The 17,817-nt window shown below is 41.1% G+C and overlaps 8 protein-coding genes across 8 annotated transcripts; 4 read left to right on the top strand and 4 right to left on the bottom strand.

Annotated features, from left to right (window-relative positions):
- Positions 1-2,171: 2,171 nt before the first annotated feature.
- Positions 2,172-4,075, bottom strand: LOC111598877 (glutathione S-transferase D7). The gene is made up of 4 exons (XM_023314342.2): positions 4,010-4,075; positions 2,769-2,981; positions 2,562-2,703; positions 2,172-2,498 (listed from the first exon to the last, which is right to left on the bottom strand). The coding sequence occupies exons 2-4, from the start codon at positions 2,969-2,971 to the stop codon at positions 2,172-2,174; spliced, it is 672 nt and encodes a 223-aa protein (XP_023170110.2). The 5' UTR covers positions 2,972-2,981; positions 4,010-4,075.
- A 973-nt stretch (positions 4,076-5,048) lies between these two features.
- On the top strand, positions 5,049-6,008 carry LOC111598924. The gene is made up of 2 exons (XM_023314397.2): positions 5,049-5,298; positions 5,363-6,008. Exons 1-2 carry the CDS (start codon positions 5,053-5,055, stop codon positions 5,990-5,992), a joined length of 876 nt encoding a protein of 291 aa, XP_023170165.2. The 5' UTR covers positions 5,049-5,052; the 3' UTR covers positions 5,993-6,008.
- A 1,021-nt stretch (positions 6,009-7,029) lies between these two features.
- Positions 7,030-7,939, bottom strand: LOC111598885 (glutathione S-transferase 1-1-like). The gene has a single exon (XM_023314352.2). It carries the CDS (start codon positions 7,795-7,797, stop codon positions 7,030-7,032), a length of 768 nt encoding a protein of 255 aa, XP_023170120.2. The 5' UTR covers positions 7,798-7,939.
- Positions 7,940-9,021: 1,082 nt separating this feature from the next.
- On the bottom strand, positions 9,022-9,776 carry LOC111598586 (glutathione S-transferase D5-like). Its single transcript, XM_023313902.2, has one exon. It carries the CDS (start codon positions 9,704-9,706, stop codon positions 9,065-9,067), a length of 642 nt encoding a protein of 213 aa, XP_023169670.2. The 5' UTR covers positions 9,707-9,776; the 3' UTR covers positions 9,022-9,064.
- A 409-nt stretch (positions 9,777-10,185) lies between these two features.
- On the bottom strand, positions 10,186-10,966 carry LOC111598594 (glutathione S-transferase 1-1-like). The gene has a single exon (XM_023313913.2). It carries the CDS (start codon positions 10,906-10,908, stop codon positions 10,264-10,266), a length of 645 nt encoding a protein of 214 aa, XP_023169681.2. The 5' UTR covers positions 10,909-10,966; the 3' UTR covers positions 10,186-10,263.
- A 2,759-nt stretch (positions 10,967-13,725) lies between these two features.
- Positions 13,726-14,930, top strand: LOC111599037 (glutathione S-transferase 1-1). The gene is made up of 2 exons (XM_023314555.2): positions 13,726-13,824; positions 14,110-14,930. The coding sequence occupies exon 2, from the start codon at positions 14,120-14,122 to the stop codon at positions 14,747-14,749; it is 630 nt and encodes a 209-aa protein (XP_023170323.1). The 5' UTR covers positions 13,726-13,824; positions 14,110-14,119; the 3' UTR covers positions 14,750-14,930.
- A 464-nt stretch (positions 14,931-15,394) lies between these two features.
- LOC111599021 (glutathione S-transferase 1-1) lies at positions 15,395-16,505 on the top strand. Its single transcript, XM_023314544.2, has 2 exons — positions 15,395-15,516; positions 15,814-16,505. Exon 2 carries the CDS (start codon positions 15,819-15,821, stop codon positions 16,467-16,469), a length of 651 nt encoding a protein of 216 aa, XP_023170312.2. The 5' UTR covers positions 15,395-15,516; positions 15,814-15,818; the 3' UTR covers positions 16,470-16,505.
- Positions 16,506-16,981: 476 nt separating this feature from the next.
- Positions 16,982-17,804, top strand: LOC111598628 (glutathione S-transferase 1-1-like). The gene is made up of 2 exons (XM_023313972.2): positions 16,982-17,055; positions 17,157-17,804. The coding sequence occupies exon 2, from the start codon at positions 17,172-17,174 to the stop codon at positions 17,802-17,804; it is 633 nt and encodes a 210-aa protein (XP_023169740.2). The 5' UTR covers positions 16,982-17,055; positions 17,157-17,171.
- The last annotated feature ends 13 nt before the right edge of the window (positions 17,805-17,817 follow it).

Here is a 17,817-nt window from a genome sequence, read left to right on the forward strand (position 1 = left end):
GTTCTGTTCACCTGCCTTTTTTCGTATCATTAAATTTAAGTTGAGGTTTTTATGAAGCTGCCCAAACCCTGCCGCAGGTGGCGCCAATGCCAACGCCAATCGTTAGTTTCTGCCACAGCCCTCGCCTGTGGCACTTCCAGCCGACTTTGGGAAGCTATTTATAAGTGGATTTCATTTTTCTGTGATTGGCAGTTATCTCTGCTTTGGCAACTGTTTTTTAAAAGAGTTTTAAGCCATTTTATTGACCCGCAAGGGTCCGCCCACTCAAAAACATTCAAGAATGCAGCTTAACTCAATTCAGTTTGATTCGACACACGTAGGAAGTAAAAAGGACTCTATTATATAGCTTGAAGTCAATCCTGATCTATATATATCTATATCAGTATCTATATCAGTATCTATATCTATATCTATATCTATATCTATATATATATCTATATTTATATCTATATTTATATCTATATCTATATCTCAATCCATATCTATATCTATATCTATATCTATATCTATATCTATATCTATATCTATATCTATATCTATATCTATATCTATATCTATATCTATATCTATATCTATATCTATATCTATATCTATATCTATATCTATATCTATCTATATCTATATCTATATCTATATCTATATCTATATCTATATCTATATCTATCTATATCTATATCTATATCTATATCTATATCTATATCTATATCTATATCTATATCTATATCTATATCTATATCTATATCTATATCTATATCTATATCTATATCTATATCTATATCTATATCTATCTATATCTATATCTATATCTATATCTATATCTATATCTATATCTATATCTATATCTATATCTATATCTATATCTATATCTATATCTATATCTATATCTATATCTATATCTATATCTATATCTATATCTATATCTATATCTATATCTATATCTATATCTATATCTATATCTATATCTATATCTATATCTATATCTATATCTATATCTATATCTATATCTATATCTATATCTATATCTATATCTATATCTATATCTAAGCGAGAGCGAGAGCGAGAGCGAGAGCGAGAGCGAGAGCGAGAGCGAGAGCGAGAGCGAGAGCGAGAGCGAGAGCGAGAGCGAGAGCGAGAGCGAGAGCGAGAGCGAGAGCGAGAGCGAGAGCGAGAGCGAGAGCGAGAGCGAGAGCGAGAGCGAGAGCGAGAGCGAGAGCGAGAGCGAGAGCGAGAGCGAGAGCGAGAGCGAGAGCGAGAGCGAGAGCGAGAGCGAGAGCGAGAGCGAGAGCGAGAGCGAGAGCGAGAGCGAGAGCGAGAGCGAGAGCGAGAGCGAGAGCGAGAGCGAGAGCGAGAGCGAGAGCGAGAGCGAGAGCGAGAGCGAGAGCGAGAGCGAGAGCGAGAGCGAGAGCGAGAGCGAGAGCGAGAGCGAGAGCGAGAGCGAGAGCGAGAGCGAGAGCTATATCTATATCTATATCTATATCTATATCTATATCTATATCTATATCTATATCTATATCTATATCTATATCTATATCTATATCTATATCTATATCTATATCTATATCTATATCTATATCTATATCTATATCTATATCTATATCTATATCTATATCTATATCTATATCTATATCTATATCTATATCTATATCTATATCTATATCTATATCTATATCTATATCGAGATGCGAGAGCGAGAGCGAGAGCTAGGAGCGAGGCGAGAGCGAGCGCAGGAGCGAGAGCGAGAGCGAGGCGAGAGCGAGAGCCGAGAGCGAGAGCGAGAGCGAGAGCGAGAGCGAGAGCGAGAGCGAGAGCGAGAGCGAGAGCGAGCGCGCGATCTAGAGCGAGAGCGAGAAGAGATAGCGAGAGAGAGAGCGAGAGCGAGAGCGATAGGTCGAAGAGGAGAGAGCGAGATCTGAGAGCGAGGAGCGATGAGCGAGAGCAGAGCGGAGCGAAGCGAAATCTATATCTATATCTATATCTATATCTATATCTATATCTATATCTATATCTATATCTATATCTATATCTATATTTATATCTATATCTTTATCTATTACTATATCAAACAATTTCATCGAAAGCCAAACGCCAAACATTTATTTAATACAACTTTAACACACACACTATAAACTATATGTATATATTTGATTTGAGTTAGATATAGCTGTAGCTGATTAGGTGCTACCTGTTTGATTCATCTTCGCCTTGAACATGTCGGCCAACATAGCCGCTTTGCTGGCGTTCAGTTCTTCGTAGTCGTAGGGCGCCATGTGCTGCTTGCAGAGCTCCAGCCATTGCTTGACATGTTTATAGGGCCTAATTTCGAAGCCGAAGGCCTCCAGCTGGGATACGGTAACGAGTAGTGTCAAATCCGCAATGGTAAAATGATCTGCAGCTGCATATTCCCGACCTTCGAGCATTGAATTGAACCAGCCAACAGCTTCAGCCAGCTTGGCGCGTTTGCCCTCGTCCAGGGGGGCGCCAATGAACATTGTGGGAAACTGCGTGGAGGCAAATACATATAGAACAGTAAATGTTGATAATCTATTCTATAAGCTACTCACATAGAAGTCGGTGAGGCGCTGATAGAGTGTGCCCAGATCGAAGTGTAGGCGCTGATCCACCATGGCTCGCACGCGTACATCCGTGGGATACAGCTCGTCGGACTTGGCGTAGGCGGCAACCAAATAGGAGAGAATAGCGCGACTGAAAGGGATAAATAATTGTTAGAAACTCTTGATTTTCAGGTTCTCTCTTGAAGTATCTTTCACCTTTCCCATAGCACCAATCCCTCATCGTTCATGGTGGGCACACAGTGCTGTGGGTTAATGGCCACAAAGTCAGGCTTCAGCTGCTCCCCCTCCAGTATGTTGACGATCTTCAGCTCAAAGTTCAGATCGAGCATTTTGGCCAGCAGCAGAATACTGCGACAGGGCGGACTCGGAGGCAGATAATACAGCACGGGCGTGGACATCTTACCACCTCTGACAATTAGAAAGTAGACGAATTCGGTGACAATTTGTTCGGTTCGATTCATGGGTAACAACTGAAAAGGGCTTTGTAAATTGGCCAACAACACGACAGGACACCAGTTGGTCGTATAGCAGAAAATCAATTCATCGATTTCAAATATTTTATTAATGTAAATTGCTTGACGATTTACATTAGCCTTCGACAAGGTGAGTGCTAAAGGTCGAGCGAAATTTCTTCTCAATATGTTATAGGCAATTATTTTAATTATAACACATTTACTTAATTACATAAGTAATTAGTGAAATAATGAAAATAAATCAAGAACAATTACTAAGGTCTAGGGTTAGTGAAGAATTTAAGCAGGGATTGGTTTGGTCGAATACAAAGAACATTTTTGGAAATGTATTAAAATACACAAATGCAGTGTTAAGAGATAAGAAAGGTCCAGTTGGGGAAAACGGTAATAGTTATTGATTATTTGAAACCTGCAGAAAAGTCCCTAACTCTGTTAGGCTCTGAGATTAACGCGTTCAAACATACGGACGGACAGTTAACGGACGAATAAACAGACAGACAGATTAACGCTTAGATCAACTCAGCTCAGACGTCCTGATCAAAAATATATATACTTTATGGGGTCTGTCATGCCTTCTTCTGCCTGTTACATACATTTTAACTGAGCATTTATAACCTGAATTCCCCTTTCCAATGGGTCAGAAAAAATATAAAAAAATTGTTAGACTGAAGGCTTAAAGAAAACTAAAGTTAATTTATATTTAAAACCACACATAATTAATATTTTTAGGGAATATTTTTTAAAAATGTAATTCAGTTGATCACCAATCATCACCAGAATATTTTTATCAAATAACCATTATAGAACCTTCGTAGGGTATGCAATTGCTGAGCTGTTAAAAGTTATGCACACTTGAGTGTATTACTCGCATATTAATTGTGAAGAGCTTGTTCTACCTCGCTTGTTTTTAAATAGTTAATGTGGGAATAGTTGGGCTGGGGAGCCAGCTAGCTGCATACTCACACAATCTTATGCACCAGCTTGTGTTGCACCACTGCCACGGAGTCGATGTCTATGCAGTTCCCCAGTGTGGCTGCGAGTGTCGAGCGCTGCTGTCGTCGCGACGGAGCTCCGATGCTTTGGTCAATGCAACTGGTCCACAGTGGCTGCTGCTCCGTTGATGATATAATCGGTTTATGTTAACTTGGGGACGTGGCTGTCCCTCAATGTATCCGTCGCCGTCGCCGTCGCTGTCTGCCTGTTTGAATTTTCAGAACTTTCATGTCATCGGTGGCTGCTTGGCGCTTTGTTTCATGTCTGTTTTGTTTTGCTATTTTCGTTTAGTTTTCATAGCGAACGTTACCTGGACGACAGCCACGGCGCGTCGCCTCGGCTAATGTGTGCTCACCTGAATGGGCCCGAGTGGGTGAAGGAGGACAGTAGCTTTATTATGGGGGCGTGCGACTGCCGAAACTCGGTCAGGATATCGTGCGCTTGTCTGCTCCTTTTTTCGTTCTAAAATTAAGCCACTACATAATTTGTTGTAGCTACGTGTTTTATTTGTTATTGATTGCTGCAAGTCTTTCCAACTGAGTGCCGCTCGGAAACTTGGTCAGGCGGCAACTAGGGGCGAAACTGAAAGTGGGCAGGCATTGTGCTAACTTTTAGCACTTTCTTGGCCACTTAGAAGCAAGCACGAGCTGTCGTGGGTCATTAGATAAGCTGAAATGTGAAGGTAATCAACTAAGACGGCAGCAGACACTCTTTTTCGCCCGCCACTGTAGGGCGAAACTTACATAGCGCACTTGCCTAGCTACCTGAGCTGTTATTTCTGCAGGTAAGCCAAGGACAATGTCTGTTTTTGGAAAATTGTGGAAAAAACATTGCAAGACATTAACCAAGGAAATTCCCAGAAAATCTGTCATTAACTGCTGAAATAAGGGACAATTGAATGCGCAATGCACAAGGATAACAAACAATCAAAATGGACACGGCTGGCAGTGGCCTATAAAGAAGCAGCGCTGCACAAGTGCCGTAAACAGTATTCGTCGTGCAAGTGCCCAGAGATGAGCTATAGAAGTCCATACAACATGTCGCTGCGCCTGCTGCTGTTGCTCATGATGTTGTATGAAGCCCGCACACTGCCGGCCCTGGACAATGCTCCAGCTGCAACAGCTGCCAATAGCATCGAGGAGACGGATAAGCTGCCAAATACACACATCGAGTCGATCGCCTCAAGTGAGGCAGTCCTGATCAATGCCAACACCTCGAATCAGACTGATGCGGGAAACAACGAAACGCTGGAGCCGACAGTCGTAAGTGAAAACTAAACAGTTCGAAGTATGAAGACAGAGAACTGAGAGCATTCTATTGCAGCCTGGTGATAATGTGGCCAGCGCCAGCAGCAATGAGCCGGTGTCCATCTATGCCGGTGGCCTCATCACGCCCGAGGCCTTTCACCAGTACCTGAGCCAATACGGCGGAGCAGCGGGCTTGGCACCGCTTGCAGCGGGCTATCCAGCACCCATAACTGGGGCGCCCGGCATCTATCCGTATCCGGGGCCCATTATGGTGCAGACGGGTTACGAGGGCTTCCTGGTGCCCACCAATGCAGCTAGCGCCGATAGTGCTTCAGATGCGACCACAACTGTGGTGGCTGCACCCTCTCCTGCCATGAACCCCCTGATGGCCTTTGCGTCCAGACTGTTGCCCACCATACTGATGTCGACGCTGTTTCGCATCGCGGCCGTCGTCCTATCCGCCGTGGGGATAATACTCTTTGGCGGCGCCATCACCAACACCCTTTGTCGGCTAACTAAAATCTGCGAGATCCCAAGCAAAGCCGTTAACTTGCTACGATCTGGCGGGGCACAGGACGTGGGTCGCATGCTGGCCGAGGAAATTACGCCGGAACGCGTGCGGCGCACCGCCGAGTTCGTGCGCAATGCCATTCACAAATATAGCCAGCTGCAGAAGCTAATTGAGCCGGACACAGAAACGGAGTAGAACTTACGGACTGAACTTAACCCTAAAATTGTTGCTGGAACTTAATGTAGTTGCTTGTAAACCAAGAAGAACTGAAATATATATACTTTTAATTTAGTCATAATCATGATGAAGTCTAAAGAAAATCTTTGATATCTGTAGAAGACATCTGTAAAACACCTGATCAAATCTTTGACTTAATTAAGTTTATTAAATCCAATTATTGATAATTTATATCTCGCTTAGCTTAAACAAATAAGAACTTAGAAATCAGTTTTATAAATATATATAATGCTTGATTTAGATTTTAGAAAATTAACATCTGCCTTCAGCTGCTTCATCAGAGTATTTAGGTATAGACTCCATCGGCCAATATTATCATCTAAGCACTTTCGTATCAACTTTTGCATCGTAAAATATTTTCATCATTATCAAATATCAACAAATGTCAGTTAGTTTCGGAGCCATATTATGTCGAATTTCCAGAAAGGTGTTTAGGAATTGAGTTTCTATTTTGCTTAAGGCTTTAGGATTTATCAGTTTTGTTAAGACAAAATACTGGATTTTAATAGTCATGGAACAACTTATAGAGCACACTCTCTAGATGTCGATTAATTAATGTCCAACTAAAGTAAGCTTCTTGACTGTTTTAACTCTATTGCCAAAGCGCTTTTGATGACACATAGATAAGGGGAAAGTGTAGTAGAAATTCTTGTTAAGTAAATGTCATCTGAGATATATATAGCAAAGATAATATTAAAGAAGTAGCACTTACGATGTGAAATGGCCAAGGTAATGAAGTGCATAGCGCTAGGTGCCTGCGCCTCTCTCTCTCTCTTGCCCCCTCTCTCTCTCTCTTTTCCCCTCTCTCTCCCAGTCTGTCTGTACAAACGATTTTAGTAACTACAAAAGTTAACACAACTGAAATGTTATCGATAACACTTGATGCATTTTCATTTTTCTTTTCTGAACTTATTATATTTCATAATTTACTAGACATAATTTTTGACAATAAATAAATTTTAATATTAAACATTTTCTGAATAGAATATAATGATTTAAGCTTGCACTACCTTCATTTTAGAGTCGAAAAAGTCCTGCATCTGGGCCAAGCCATCCAAATTTTCCGACCAGCCGGGTGTTACCTTTTCGGCATTGGCGTACCACTTGGCCACATTTGGATAGTTCTTGATCTCAAACTTGGTGGCCAATAATGTAGAAATATTGGCCAGAATGGCAATATCAGCTATGGTCAAATGGTCGCCTGCCACATACTGTTGGCCCTCCAGGAAGGTGTTCAGCAAACCAACGGCAGCCTCGATCTTTTTTAAATCTTCCGGATCTCCGGGTTTGTTTTGAAAGAATATTGGGCGATAATAATCAGCGAATGCCTTGTACAGCACACCTATGTCGAAGTAAAGGCGCTGATTAACTAGCGCCTGTTGCTTGGGATCCTTGGGGAAGAGTGAATCGTCTTTGCCGTATGTCTGGACCAGGTAGACCATAATGGCACGTGACTCCCACAGTGCGAAGCCATTGTCCACGATCGTAGGAATCGTGTGCTGTGGATTGATCTTCAGAAATTCTGGTTTCAGTTGATCCTCCTCCAAGACGTTCAGTATTATCTTGTTGAGCTCGACTCCCAGAGCTTTTGCCGTCATTATAACTGAACGACAGGGCGCTGAACCGGGCATATAGTAGAAATCCATGTTCAAATTGTGCTGTGTTCTGCTGTCGAATGTTCGGCGCAAACTGCTGTCGAGCACGGGACAGTAGCTGCTTTTATAGCAATAGTTGACCGAAAATTTTCTGTAGTAGTTTTCCATTTATATACCCTGAACCCATCGAAAATGAAAGCACTGGGTATAATGTTTTTTGTTACTGCCGGAATTTCACAATTAACTTCCCATGTTAACTCAACTGCTCCGTAAACTGCGCAGTAAGCAGAGCACGCATGTGTATGTGTGTGTGCCTGTGTTGTATGTGATATGTACGTATACAGAGCGTAGAATGATTGGAATATTAGGTTTTCGCAGGGTTCAGGGTATCTCCTAGTCGGACTAGAGCTCTTACTTGGTTTTATCAAATTCTGCTCGTCACGGTTACTTTCAGTTTTATGTGTGAGTTTATATACATATATAAGAACAGGCAATTCATACTGACTGTGCCATACTCGTCAAGCGGTTACAAATTATTATTGGAACGTATGTAAAAGATGATTTTTAAAAATTATGGAAGTTTTATCCTCAGCATTTGACTATTTCATTAATTATCGGGTTATAATCTTGTATATTATCTATACAACGCTTCAAAAAATATAGATTTGTTCACACGAGTTCTCTGACGTTCAAATAACCAATATACCCATTTACCTATTTGAACAAGTAACAAGTAAACAATTATTCATGCGTTGTTATCTCTCTCCAAATCAATAATAAGGCGAGAAAATTGTTTTAATATTATTCAGAAATATAACAAAATAATTTTGTTATCTCAATTAGCTTATTATATAACTCCAACTATATAATAATTACAAATTGACTTACTTTGCAAAGAAGAGCGTTGAGAAAACTAAAACAGAGCATCAAGCACGAAAGCTGCCTAAGTTCGTTAAATTCGTGAAATGCTCGCAAGAGGTTAAAAAGAACGTTTAAAAAGTCAACGAAAATTTTATTTTTAGCACAGCGTCAAGTAAGCATGAACATGACGTCACACACATGAAGTCACACACATACGTACATACCGTGCTACGCAAAATAGCTGAATATACGAAAGCTAAAGCAGTGTCTGTATGTAAATGTAATTCCACACTGAAATAAATGCTTATGTATTGGTACGTATATACGTAAATTTGTACGTATATGTGCATATATGTGTATTTGTGTATGTAGGCGAGTTTGTAAATACTTAAAAGCTTTTCGGTATCTCTCGCTTGCCGCTAATTATTAATTTTTATGATTGTTTGGTAAATAAATAAATACGCTTAGTTCAACTAGCTGTATATATATAGAATTTATTCAATATTTTCTGTTAACTTAGTGTTTAAAGAAATTATAAATATTTGTTATAAAATATCAAGAGACTGTGATAAATTTACTGTTTGCGCATTGCTGCAATCCGCTCTTTGAGCTTTTCCAAGCCTTCCTGATTCTCGGACCAGCCGGGCGTAACTTTTTGGACATGTTCGTACCACTTGGCCACGTTTGGATAGTTTTCCAGTGGAAAGCCCACTGTCACAACAGTCGAAACTGAGGCTAAGATGGAAATATCGGCGACTGTTAGCCGACTGCCGGCCACATATTGCTCGCCTTCCAGAAAAGTGTTCAGCAAAGCAAAGGCAGCTTCGACTTTCTTGAAGTTTTCTGGATCGGCTGGCTTGTTAAACCGAAACTGTGGATAGTAATAGTCGGCGAAGGCCTGGTAGAGTACGCCCATGTCAAAGTATAGACGCTGATTAACTAGCGCCTGTTGCTGTGGATCCTTGGGAAAGAGTGAATCATCTTTGCCGTACTTCTCAACCAGGTAGACCAGAATGGCACGCGATTCCCAAATGGAGAAGCCATTGTCCACGAGCGTTGGGATCGTGTGCTGGGGATTCAGCTTGATGAACTCCGGCTTCAGTTGCTCCTTTTCGCCAGTGTTGAGCAACTTCTTGTTCAGCTTAATGCCCAGTGCGGCAGCAGTCATCAGAACGGAGCGGCACGGCGCCGAGCCAGGTGAGTAATAAAAGTCCATTTTCACAATCTGAATTCCCGTGTCCGACGCCTTCGATGTGCGAGCGACTACTGAATTCTCCGTTGCTGCTATGGCTATTATACGAGAAGTCAAAGCTCCGATAAGCCATGACATGCATGAATTCTTATCGAAAAAAAATGGGATCGTCAGTGCTTCAATGCTATGTAAACCCATGTGGGGTAGTATCACAGGTAATCATAATTTCATCGAGTGGTATTATCAGCGGCAATCAAAATTTAAATTATTCATTTCTGAATTCTTATGAAATAAATTCGAACAATTTAGAAATCTTTGGAAGTTTTTCCTTATAATGCAGTTATGGGTTTTTTTGGATTCCCCATCTTTACTGCATCTATCTATATATAGAATAACAAAACTCTTCGGAATATATATTCTCATCTTATAAGCAGTGAAAAATCGCATATAATTGAACTGTTTATGCACTATCAAAGAGTATTATGCAGTCGGATACGCCTTACTGCAGTGTTGTTACATACTTTATTTAATTTAATAATTGTTATCCAAATTTATTAATACATTCGCATGAATTTGTTAGTTTATTTAGTTGCGTTTTCTTTGCGCTTCTCTTCGATCCATTCTTTCATGGCAGCCAAGCCCTCATCCCAGTCGGGTATTGCCTTCTGTATGGCCTTATACCACCTGACCACATTTGTGTATTTGGTAATATCGAAGTCGGCCGCAACAAATGTAGAAACTGAGGCCACAACGGAATAATCAGCCACAGTCACTGTGTTACCAGCGACAAATTCATTATCTTCCAGGAATGTGTTAAGGAACTCAAATGCCGTTTCCATCTTGACATACTTGGCTGGATCTGCTGGCGCTTGATGCAGCAGCTGCGGGTAGTAATATTCAGCGAAGCTGTGTATCAGAGTGCCCATGTCGAAGTAAAGACGCTGATTGATCAGTGCTCGTTTCTGCGGATCCTTGGGATATAGTGAGTCGTCCTTACCGTACTGCTCCACGAGGTAGACAAGAATGGCACGCGACTCCCACAGCGAGAAGCCATTGTCCACGAGCGTTGGGATCGTGTGCTGTGGATTGATCTTCACGAATTCCGGTGTGAGTTGTTCACCAGCCAATGTGTTCAGAAGCTTCTTATTTAGCTCAACTCCCACTGCCTTGGCCACCATAATGACAGCACGACACGGAGCTGAAGGCGGCAAATAATAAAAGTCCATTTCACAGTTGGTATTTCAGTCCTTTCTGTTTGAAGAGCGATCCAGCACTGACTTTTATATGTTTGCGCAACGTAATACGAGTAGGTCTTTGTAAAAATGTATACATCTGTAGGTATATCGCCTTTCTTATCGGCAATTATAGTTTACCTCTTTCAGTACACAGAGAAAGAAGCAACTATATAACATCTTGTGTGCATCCAGAGAGTAATCGGACCGGCCTTAAATGTTCTAAATTCTTATAACTATACACTGGCCAACAAAAGAGTATCAAAAATTATAATCTAGAATCTGAACTGCGAGTGGCACTGCTACTCCAGCCCAAATCGTGTTGGCCTGTGTTATTTATTCATTCCAACTGGTATACATGGTATAATTACATACATATAGTTTTATTTGCTTAACTAGAAGATACCCTGTAAAAAGATTCAAAGCTCTGTCATGGCCTCTAATTACATAGAAATGCAAATAAGCATTAGAGCGTACTAGTTAACGCACTGTATAGCTTGTACATTTTTATGTCTAACGTGTATAAAAATATATATATAAAGCAAAGAATTTGTATTTCATTTTATATCAGTTCGTTCTTTAGTCTGTCAAAACACTCTTGTGAGTTTGGTATGCATAGGGCATAAATCTAAATAGAATTTTTGTCAAGCTAGTTTTTACTGCCTCTCTTACAGCCGCATCTCTTTACATGCCGCTTCGCTTCTCTTTGCTTAAGTCAAAGCTCTTTGCTTAGGCGGCGGATCTTTTCTTATGGCGCAGTCCCATGACGCATGCGTCGTTCATGTGGGCAAACTGGTTCGTCGGGCATACATATAACTTAAGTGTCGCATAGACGCCGCGACCTTTCTCTACATTTTTTCTCTTCGTCAGAGATCGATGCCGAAAAACCCAAATCACTTGTTTGTTTATGTTTTTCATTGAATCATTGAATTATGTGCAAATGAGTAAACTGCCCGTTCTTCTTCGTCTTCTTCTTTTACGCATATTAATGTTTTGGGGTTTTCTCAAAGCTGCGAACTTTCTGGAATTTGGAGAAGTGACTAAACTGCCGCAGCTCTCAGATCAAAGTAGTTCGCTCGAATTGTTTTTGGTTTGAAGATACTACTGACGTGTACACACATCAGAGTGAGCTAGCTCGCATTGTTTATAAATAATGGTTTTTATGCAACGTCATGCTGATAGTAAAATTTGCAAATTGTGAAACTGATAAAAACAACAACATGATTGATGTTCACAGAACATTCCAGTCGTACGTATAAAATATGTGCCAAGTCATATACTGTTTGTAAGCTGATGCTACAGAATTTCATCACTGATATACATTTCACAGTACTGAAGCTTGATGAAACTTAATATGATGAAGTTTATGCTTATACAGGGCATCTGTATTATCATAAGCTGAAATGTATTTATAACAATAAAGAAATACTTGGAAATATTTGAAATGACTGGAGTCGAATTTATTGAATTACAAAATAATTAAATAGTTATGGTCAGGTTAATATTTTTATAGTTCCTGGTGACTTTGCGTGACCTCAGCTACTTATAACGGAAAGCTTTTGTGTGCCCTTAACAAAGCAAATTTCTGTAGTAGTGCAATTAGCTACAGTAATCACCATGAGCTAAGTTTAGCGCTGTGCCCGCCTTTAATGGAAAGTCAATAACATTAAGAAATGCACATACATACAGACATTCTGTAATACATGCATACAAGCACCACCAAGCAATGTGGACATATATTGTTATACATTGTTCACGTCGCTTACATGCGTTTATTAGCAAAGCTTTTACTCTTAATCGATCGTATGTCAAGGGCGTGGGCAGCTCTCAAGAGTGTATATACAAACATACATACATATATTCATATATAAGTACATATATAGACACGTATATAATTTGACACTTTCAAGGCCAATGGAAAAGTCAGTTAGTTGGTACGAATATGTATTTGAATGTGTAAGTAAAATATTTTTAATTAATTGATCCGCATAAATATTTATGTACTTATGTGAATACATATGTTTGTAAGTACATGTTCCGAAATTCTGTATACGTATGTCTTTATATATGTGATCAAATGTGTTGTACCGGTTGCAGCAATTAAGCTTTCGTGATTATTTTCAAATTTTTAATGTTTTAAGTTCTACTCAGCAGCAGCTGCAAAGAATTCCCACAAATTGCCTGAAACCAAATTGTTTATAATGGACGTAATAGAAGCTCAAACTGTCTATATTATATGCACGTTCATATGAATAAAAGATATCCACACACACTCACGAATAAATATATACTTATAATAGAGAATTTGAGCAACATATGCACACACACATTCATACATGTGTACATACAGCAAAGAGAGACAAACAACAACAGTAAATTCGCAAACAAAAAGAATCGAAAATATTGCTATGCTGAGAGCACAGATGAGAGCTAAAATATTTTCTCCCTAAAATGTAAAATTTGAGGCGATCCGCAATATGGTGCATCGAGTTCATTAGAAAGTTGCCGCTTTCTGTGGCACCACAAGTGAAGGGTATTTGTTGCATGCTGTACAAGTTAGTTGTGTTGTTATAATTTGGATTATATTCATATATCTCCTACATGTTCCACTTTTTATAGTAGTTTTATAAGCATGTATATGTATTCACAATCAACGCCAAACACGCGAAAACAGCAAGCGCTCTTTATGGCAATTAGCTGTGTGCGCGTGTGTATGAATGTGTGTGTGTATGCGTGCATGTACAATGCTCCCCGCAAACCGTAGATAAGTATTTGTTTGTTTGCCGGTTTTATAGCGGCCGGTCGCTGACTCACACTGGCTGTCTATAAAAGCCGCGCGTCTCTTCAAAAGCTCAACAGTGTTGCTTGATACTTGGTACAGTGCGCCGGGAATTCTCTACAAATCAAAAAGTAAGTGTCTACGTGTACCATATACATACAGTTATACATATACAAGAGTTATGTATGTTCCTATATCAAAGTGTTCATTTGTGTTTGTGAGCCTAAAAAACTACTTGAATTGTGTGGAAAAAACCAAAACAGAAAGCATACGCGTTTTGTCTATGTCATCACAGGAATACAGATTGCGTATATACAGCGATATATGTATATACACAGCGATATTTAATTATGATTTTGCTAAAATGATGAAGCTCGTCTAATGGTCATTTGTCTTCTGTGCTCTTCTAATTATAGTAAAACTAAAATGGCTGACTTCTACTATTTGCCCGGCTCTTCGCCCTGCCGCTCCGTCATCATGGTCGCTAAGGCTGTTGGCGTTGAGCTCAACAAGAAGCTGCTGAATCTGCAGGCTGGCGAGCATCTGAAGCCCGAGTTCTTGAAGATCAATCCTCAGCACACGATTCCCACATTGGTGGACAATGGCTTCGCCCTATGGGAGTCGCGCGCCATTCTCGTCTACCTGGTGGAGAAGTACGGCAAGACCGATTCGCTCTATCCCAAGTGCCCCAAGAAGCGCGCACTGATCAACCAGAGACTGTACTTCGATATGGGCACTCTGTACCAGAGCTTTGCCAACTACTACTATCCCCAGGTGTTCGCCAAGGCACCCGCCGACCCCGAGGCCTTCAAGAAGATCGAATCCGCGTTCGAGTTCCTGAACACCTTCCTGGAGGGTCAGACCTATGCCGCCGGTGATTCGCTCACCGTCGCCGACATTGCCTTGTTGGCCAGTGTGTCCACTTTCGAGGTGGCCAAATTCGACATCAGCAAGTACGAGAATGTGAACAAGTGGTACGAGAACGCCAAGAAGGTGACTCCCGGCTGGGATGAAAACTGGGCCGGTTGCTTGGAATTCAAGAAATACTTCGAATAAGCTTCATTCCTTGTCCGAGTATTATTATATTTATAATTAATTCATATAATTAACTCACAAAACGATTTGAAATCGTCAAATCTTGTGTGCTATTTGCATCAAGCGAGACTTGGTGCGAATGATATTTTTCGCTTCAAATAAAAGAGTATTCATTTTTTTTGAGTACAATTTAAGAGATTAAGCTTTATGGCTTTTATTTTTGTGTTCGTTGCGCTCTTAGAAAAATTAAGAGAATTTTCAGTTTTCGTGCTATTGCTTTTGATGCGATAGCGTGAGGTTGCCAATTCTTTTGCTATCGTTTTGCTCTCTATATATTAACGTTGATGATATATGCAATTACGCAAGTGTGTGTGTGTGCAATGGCACAAACACCACTTGTGCACAAATTGAAATGTGTCAATTATCGCTCACACTGCTACCCTTTCGTTCCTCGTATAGTATAACAATTTAAAGCTAGTTTGGGTGCATCGTCTGTGTTTACATGATTATTTTGTGAGAGAGTATTTAAATTTGACGCGTTGGTTTTCAAATTCTACACTTGCATTCACACAAAACCTCCCTTTGACTGTTTGTATAGTGTGTGCAAGCGTATGTAAGCAAGTGTGCTTTCATATTTGTGTATGCTTAAACTCTCTTTGTAAATCTGTTTATAAATGGCAACTATAGCGGCTTCTCTCTTTTTGCTGCACTCTACAAATGCCGGGTGGCTTTACAATGTCTCAATTTAGTTGCAATAAGTACAGTAAGCAGGAAACGTCATATAACCAGTAAGTGAACATAAAGAACTAATTCAATGTGAACAATGTATATGAAAAAATAAATAAATTGCTGAAGGCCGCACATCAAATACTCTTCAAATATTTTATATTCAAGTGAAAAAATTTAGAACAGAAAAATTCTATATAGCAGAAAATAAAACTTAGTAGTCAATTTTTTTCATTTAATTCATTTCTCAGAGTTTAAGCTGTTTAAACCGTAATTTGAGCCCGAATCACTTCGCTCGTAAATTATCAAGACAAAAACTTTTGCTAACAGAATTAAATATTTCATATAATAACTTTTAGTTAATATGTTGGACTTTTACTATATGCTCTACTCGGCGCCCTGTCGCTCCATTTTAATGTTTGCCCAGGCCCTGGGAGTAGAGCTGAACAAGAAGCAGGTGGATCTGGATGCCGGAGATCATTTGAAGCCCGAGTTCCTCAAGATAAATCCACAGCACACGATTCCCACACTGGTTGATGGGGACTTTGCGCTATGGGAATCACGTGCTATATTGCTGTATCTGGCTGAGACCTACAGCAAGGACGACGCCCTGTATCCCAAGGATCCGAAGCACAGAGCCGTCGTGAATCACCGTTTGTTCTTCGACCTGGGCACATGGTATCAGAGCTACGTCTATTACTACTATCCCCAATTGTTTGACGACGTCAAGAAGCCAGCTGATGCTGATCACTTAAAAAGAATCGATGCTGCCTTCGCCGCCTTCAACACGCTATTAGAGGGCCTCAATTATGCAGCTGGCGATAAGCTAACCCTGGCCGATTTCGCACTCTTGGCCACCGTTTCCACCTTCGAGGTGACTGGATACGATTTCAGCCAGTTCGCCAATGTGAGCAGGTGGTACGAGACAGCCAAGAAGGAGGTGCCCGGCTGGGAGGAGAACTGGGAGGGTTGCTTGTATTACAAGAAACTGTACTTGTCGGAGCTGCAAGCCTGAAATGTCTTGATATTAAATATATTGTTTATTCTTAAAGCCTGATTATTATGTAAACTTTATCATAAATACACAAAAGTCAACGACTCTACAAACTTTATCTTATCGAATGTTGTGGAAGACAGTTCATTTGCTAGAGTAGCGCGTCGGCAAGTGCTGATAGCTGAGAACACACCTGCGATAAGATATCACATCACCTGTTTATGAACAGCTCCAGTTGCCCCCAAGTGGATAGGGCCTGGGCCGTGTACATGGATGAGGCGAGCTAATCAAGAAATCAGTGGAATATGTGACACTAATTGCCGAGTCACCCAGCTATCAATGATGATAGTAGTAAATAGAAAAATTATCACCTGAGCTAAGCCACGATATGCTGCCTTAAAACATGTATCTATAATATATGCATATCTATAAAGTTGTCTTAAAGCTCTGAGCGCAGCTCAGTTGGCTCAAGCTCTTTGTTAGAAAAACTGTGTGGCTGGACAGGTGGACAGGTGGACAGGTGGACAGGTGGACAGGTGGACAGGCAGAAACACAATAGCTTATAAAACTTGTATTTTATTTTTCGACATTTTGTTGCGTAATCGAGGTAAAGAAAGTGATTATCATGAAACGAGAGATGGGTCGCTTGGCCGGCTGCCTTTGTTTGCATTCAGTGACAGCTCTTGATGAATACGAATTTTATTGTAGGCTAAGGCAACAGCAATGGACTTGTATTATCGACCCGGATCTGCGCCGTGTCGTGCGGTCATTATGACGGCCAAGGCAATTGGCATTGAGTTTGATAAGCTGATTATTATCAATACGCGCGCTGGCGAGCAGTTCCAGCCGGAGTTCCTGCAGCTGAATCCACAGCACACGATACCCACGCTGCTGGACGGGGGCTTTGTGCTGTGGGAATCGCGTGCCATCATGGTCTACCTGGCGGAGCAGTATGGCCAGGCGACAGCTCTATATCCCCAGGACATCGAGGCGAGGTCGTTGATTAATCAGCGCCTGTACTTTGACATGGGCACGCTGTACAAGAGCTTCGCGGACTACTACTATCCGCAGATCTTCCAGCAGCAGGCGCCCGACGTGGCGCAGTATGCGAAGATCGAGGCTGCCTTTGAGCTGCTGAATGGCTTCCTGGCGGAGCGGAGCTATGTGGCTGGCGAGAGCTTGACTCTGGCAGACATCTCAATCTTGGCCAGCGTCTCGACCTTCGACGTGGCCGGCTTTGACGTGCGGCGTTATGGCAACGTGGCCAGGTGGTACGAGCTGGCGCAGCTGAACACACCTGGCTGGGCGGCCAACTGGGCGGGTTGCCAGGAGTTTCAGAAGTACTTCCAGAAGTGAACTATGTCTAGGA

This window comes from Drosophila hydei, unplaced genomic scaffold, assembly GCF_003285905.1.
Source record: "Drosophila hydei strain 15085-1641.00,03,60 unplaced genomic scaffold, DhydRS2 tig00008119-arrow-pilon, whole genome shotgun sequence".
Lineage (NCBI taxonomy): Eukaryota > Metazoa > Arthropoda > Insecta > Diptera > Drosophilidae > Drosophila > Drosophila hydei.

What these genes read in the sequence shown, in the direction of transcription:
- LOC111598877 (XM_023314342.2), bottom strand. Translation starts at nt 2,971, where the DNA reads ATGTCCACGCCCGTGCTGTATTATCTGCCTCCGAGTCCGCCCTGTCGC. An exon ending in GGATTGGTGCTATGGGAAAG is followed by an intron (nt 2,704 to 2,768) that starts GTGAAAGATACT and finishes TATCCCTTTCAG; the next exon opens with TCGCGCTATTCTCTCCTATT. An exon ending in AGCGCCTCACCGACTTCTAT is followed by an intron (nt 2,499 to 2,561) that starts GTGAGTAGCTTA and finishes GCCTCCACGCAG; the next exon opens with TTTCCCACAATGTTCATTGG.
- LOC111598924 (XM_023314397.2), top strand. Translation starts at nt 5,053, where the DNA reads ATGAGCTATAGAAGTCCATACAACATGTCGCTGCGCCTGCTGCTGTTG. An exon ending in ACGAAACGCTGGAGCCGACA is followed by an intron (nt 5,299 to 5,362) that starts GTCGTAAGTGAA and finishes ATTCTATTGCAG; the next exon opens with CCTGGTGATAATGTGGCCAG.
- LOC111598885 (XM_023314352.2), bottom strand. Translation starts at nt 7,797, where the DNA reads ATGGAAAACTACTACAGAAAATTTTCGGTCAACTATTGCTATAAAAGC.
- LOC111598586 (XM_023313902.2), bottom strand. Translation starts at nt 9,706, where the DNA reads ATGGACTTTTATTACTCACCTGGCTCGGCGCCGTGCCGCTCCGTTCTG.
- LOC111598594 (XM_023313913.2), bottom strand. Translation starts at nt 10,908, where the DNA reads ATGGACTTTTATTATTTGCCGCCTTCAGCTCCGTGTCGTGCTGTCATT.
- LOC111599037 (XM_023314555.2), top strand. Translation starts at nt 14,120, where the DNA reads ATGGCTGACTTCTACTATTTGCCCGGCTCTTCGCCCTGCCGCTCCGTC.
- LOC111599021 (XM_023314544.2), top strand. Translation starts at nt 15,819, where the DNA reads ATGTTGGACTTTTACTATATGCTCTACTCGGCGCCCTGTCGCTCCATT.
- LOC111598628 (XM_023313972.2), top strand. Translation starts at nt 17,172, where the DNA reads ATGGACTTGTATTATCGACCCGGATCTGCGCCGTGTCGTGCGGTCATT.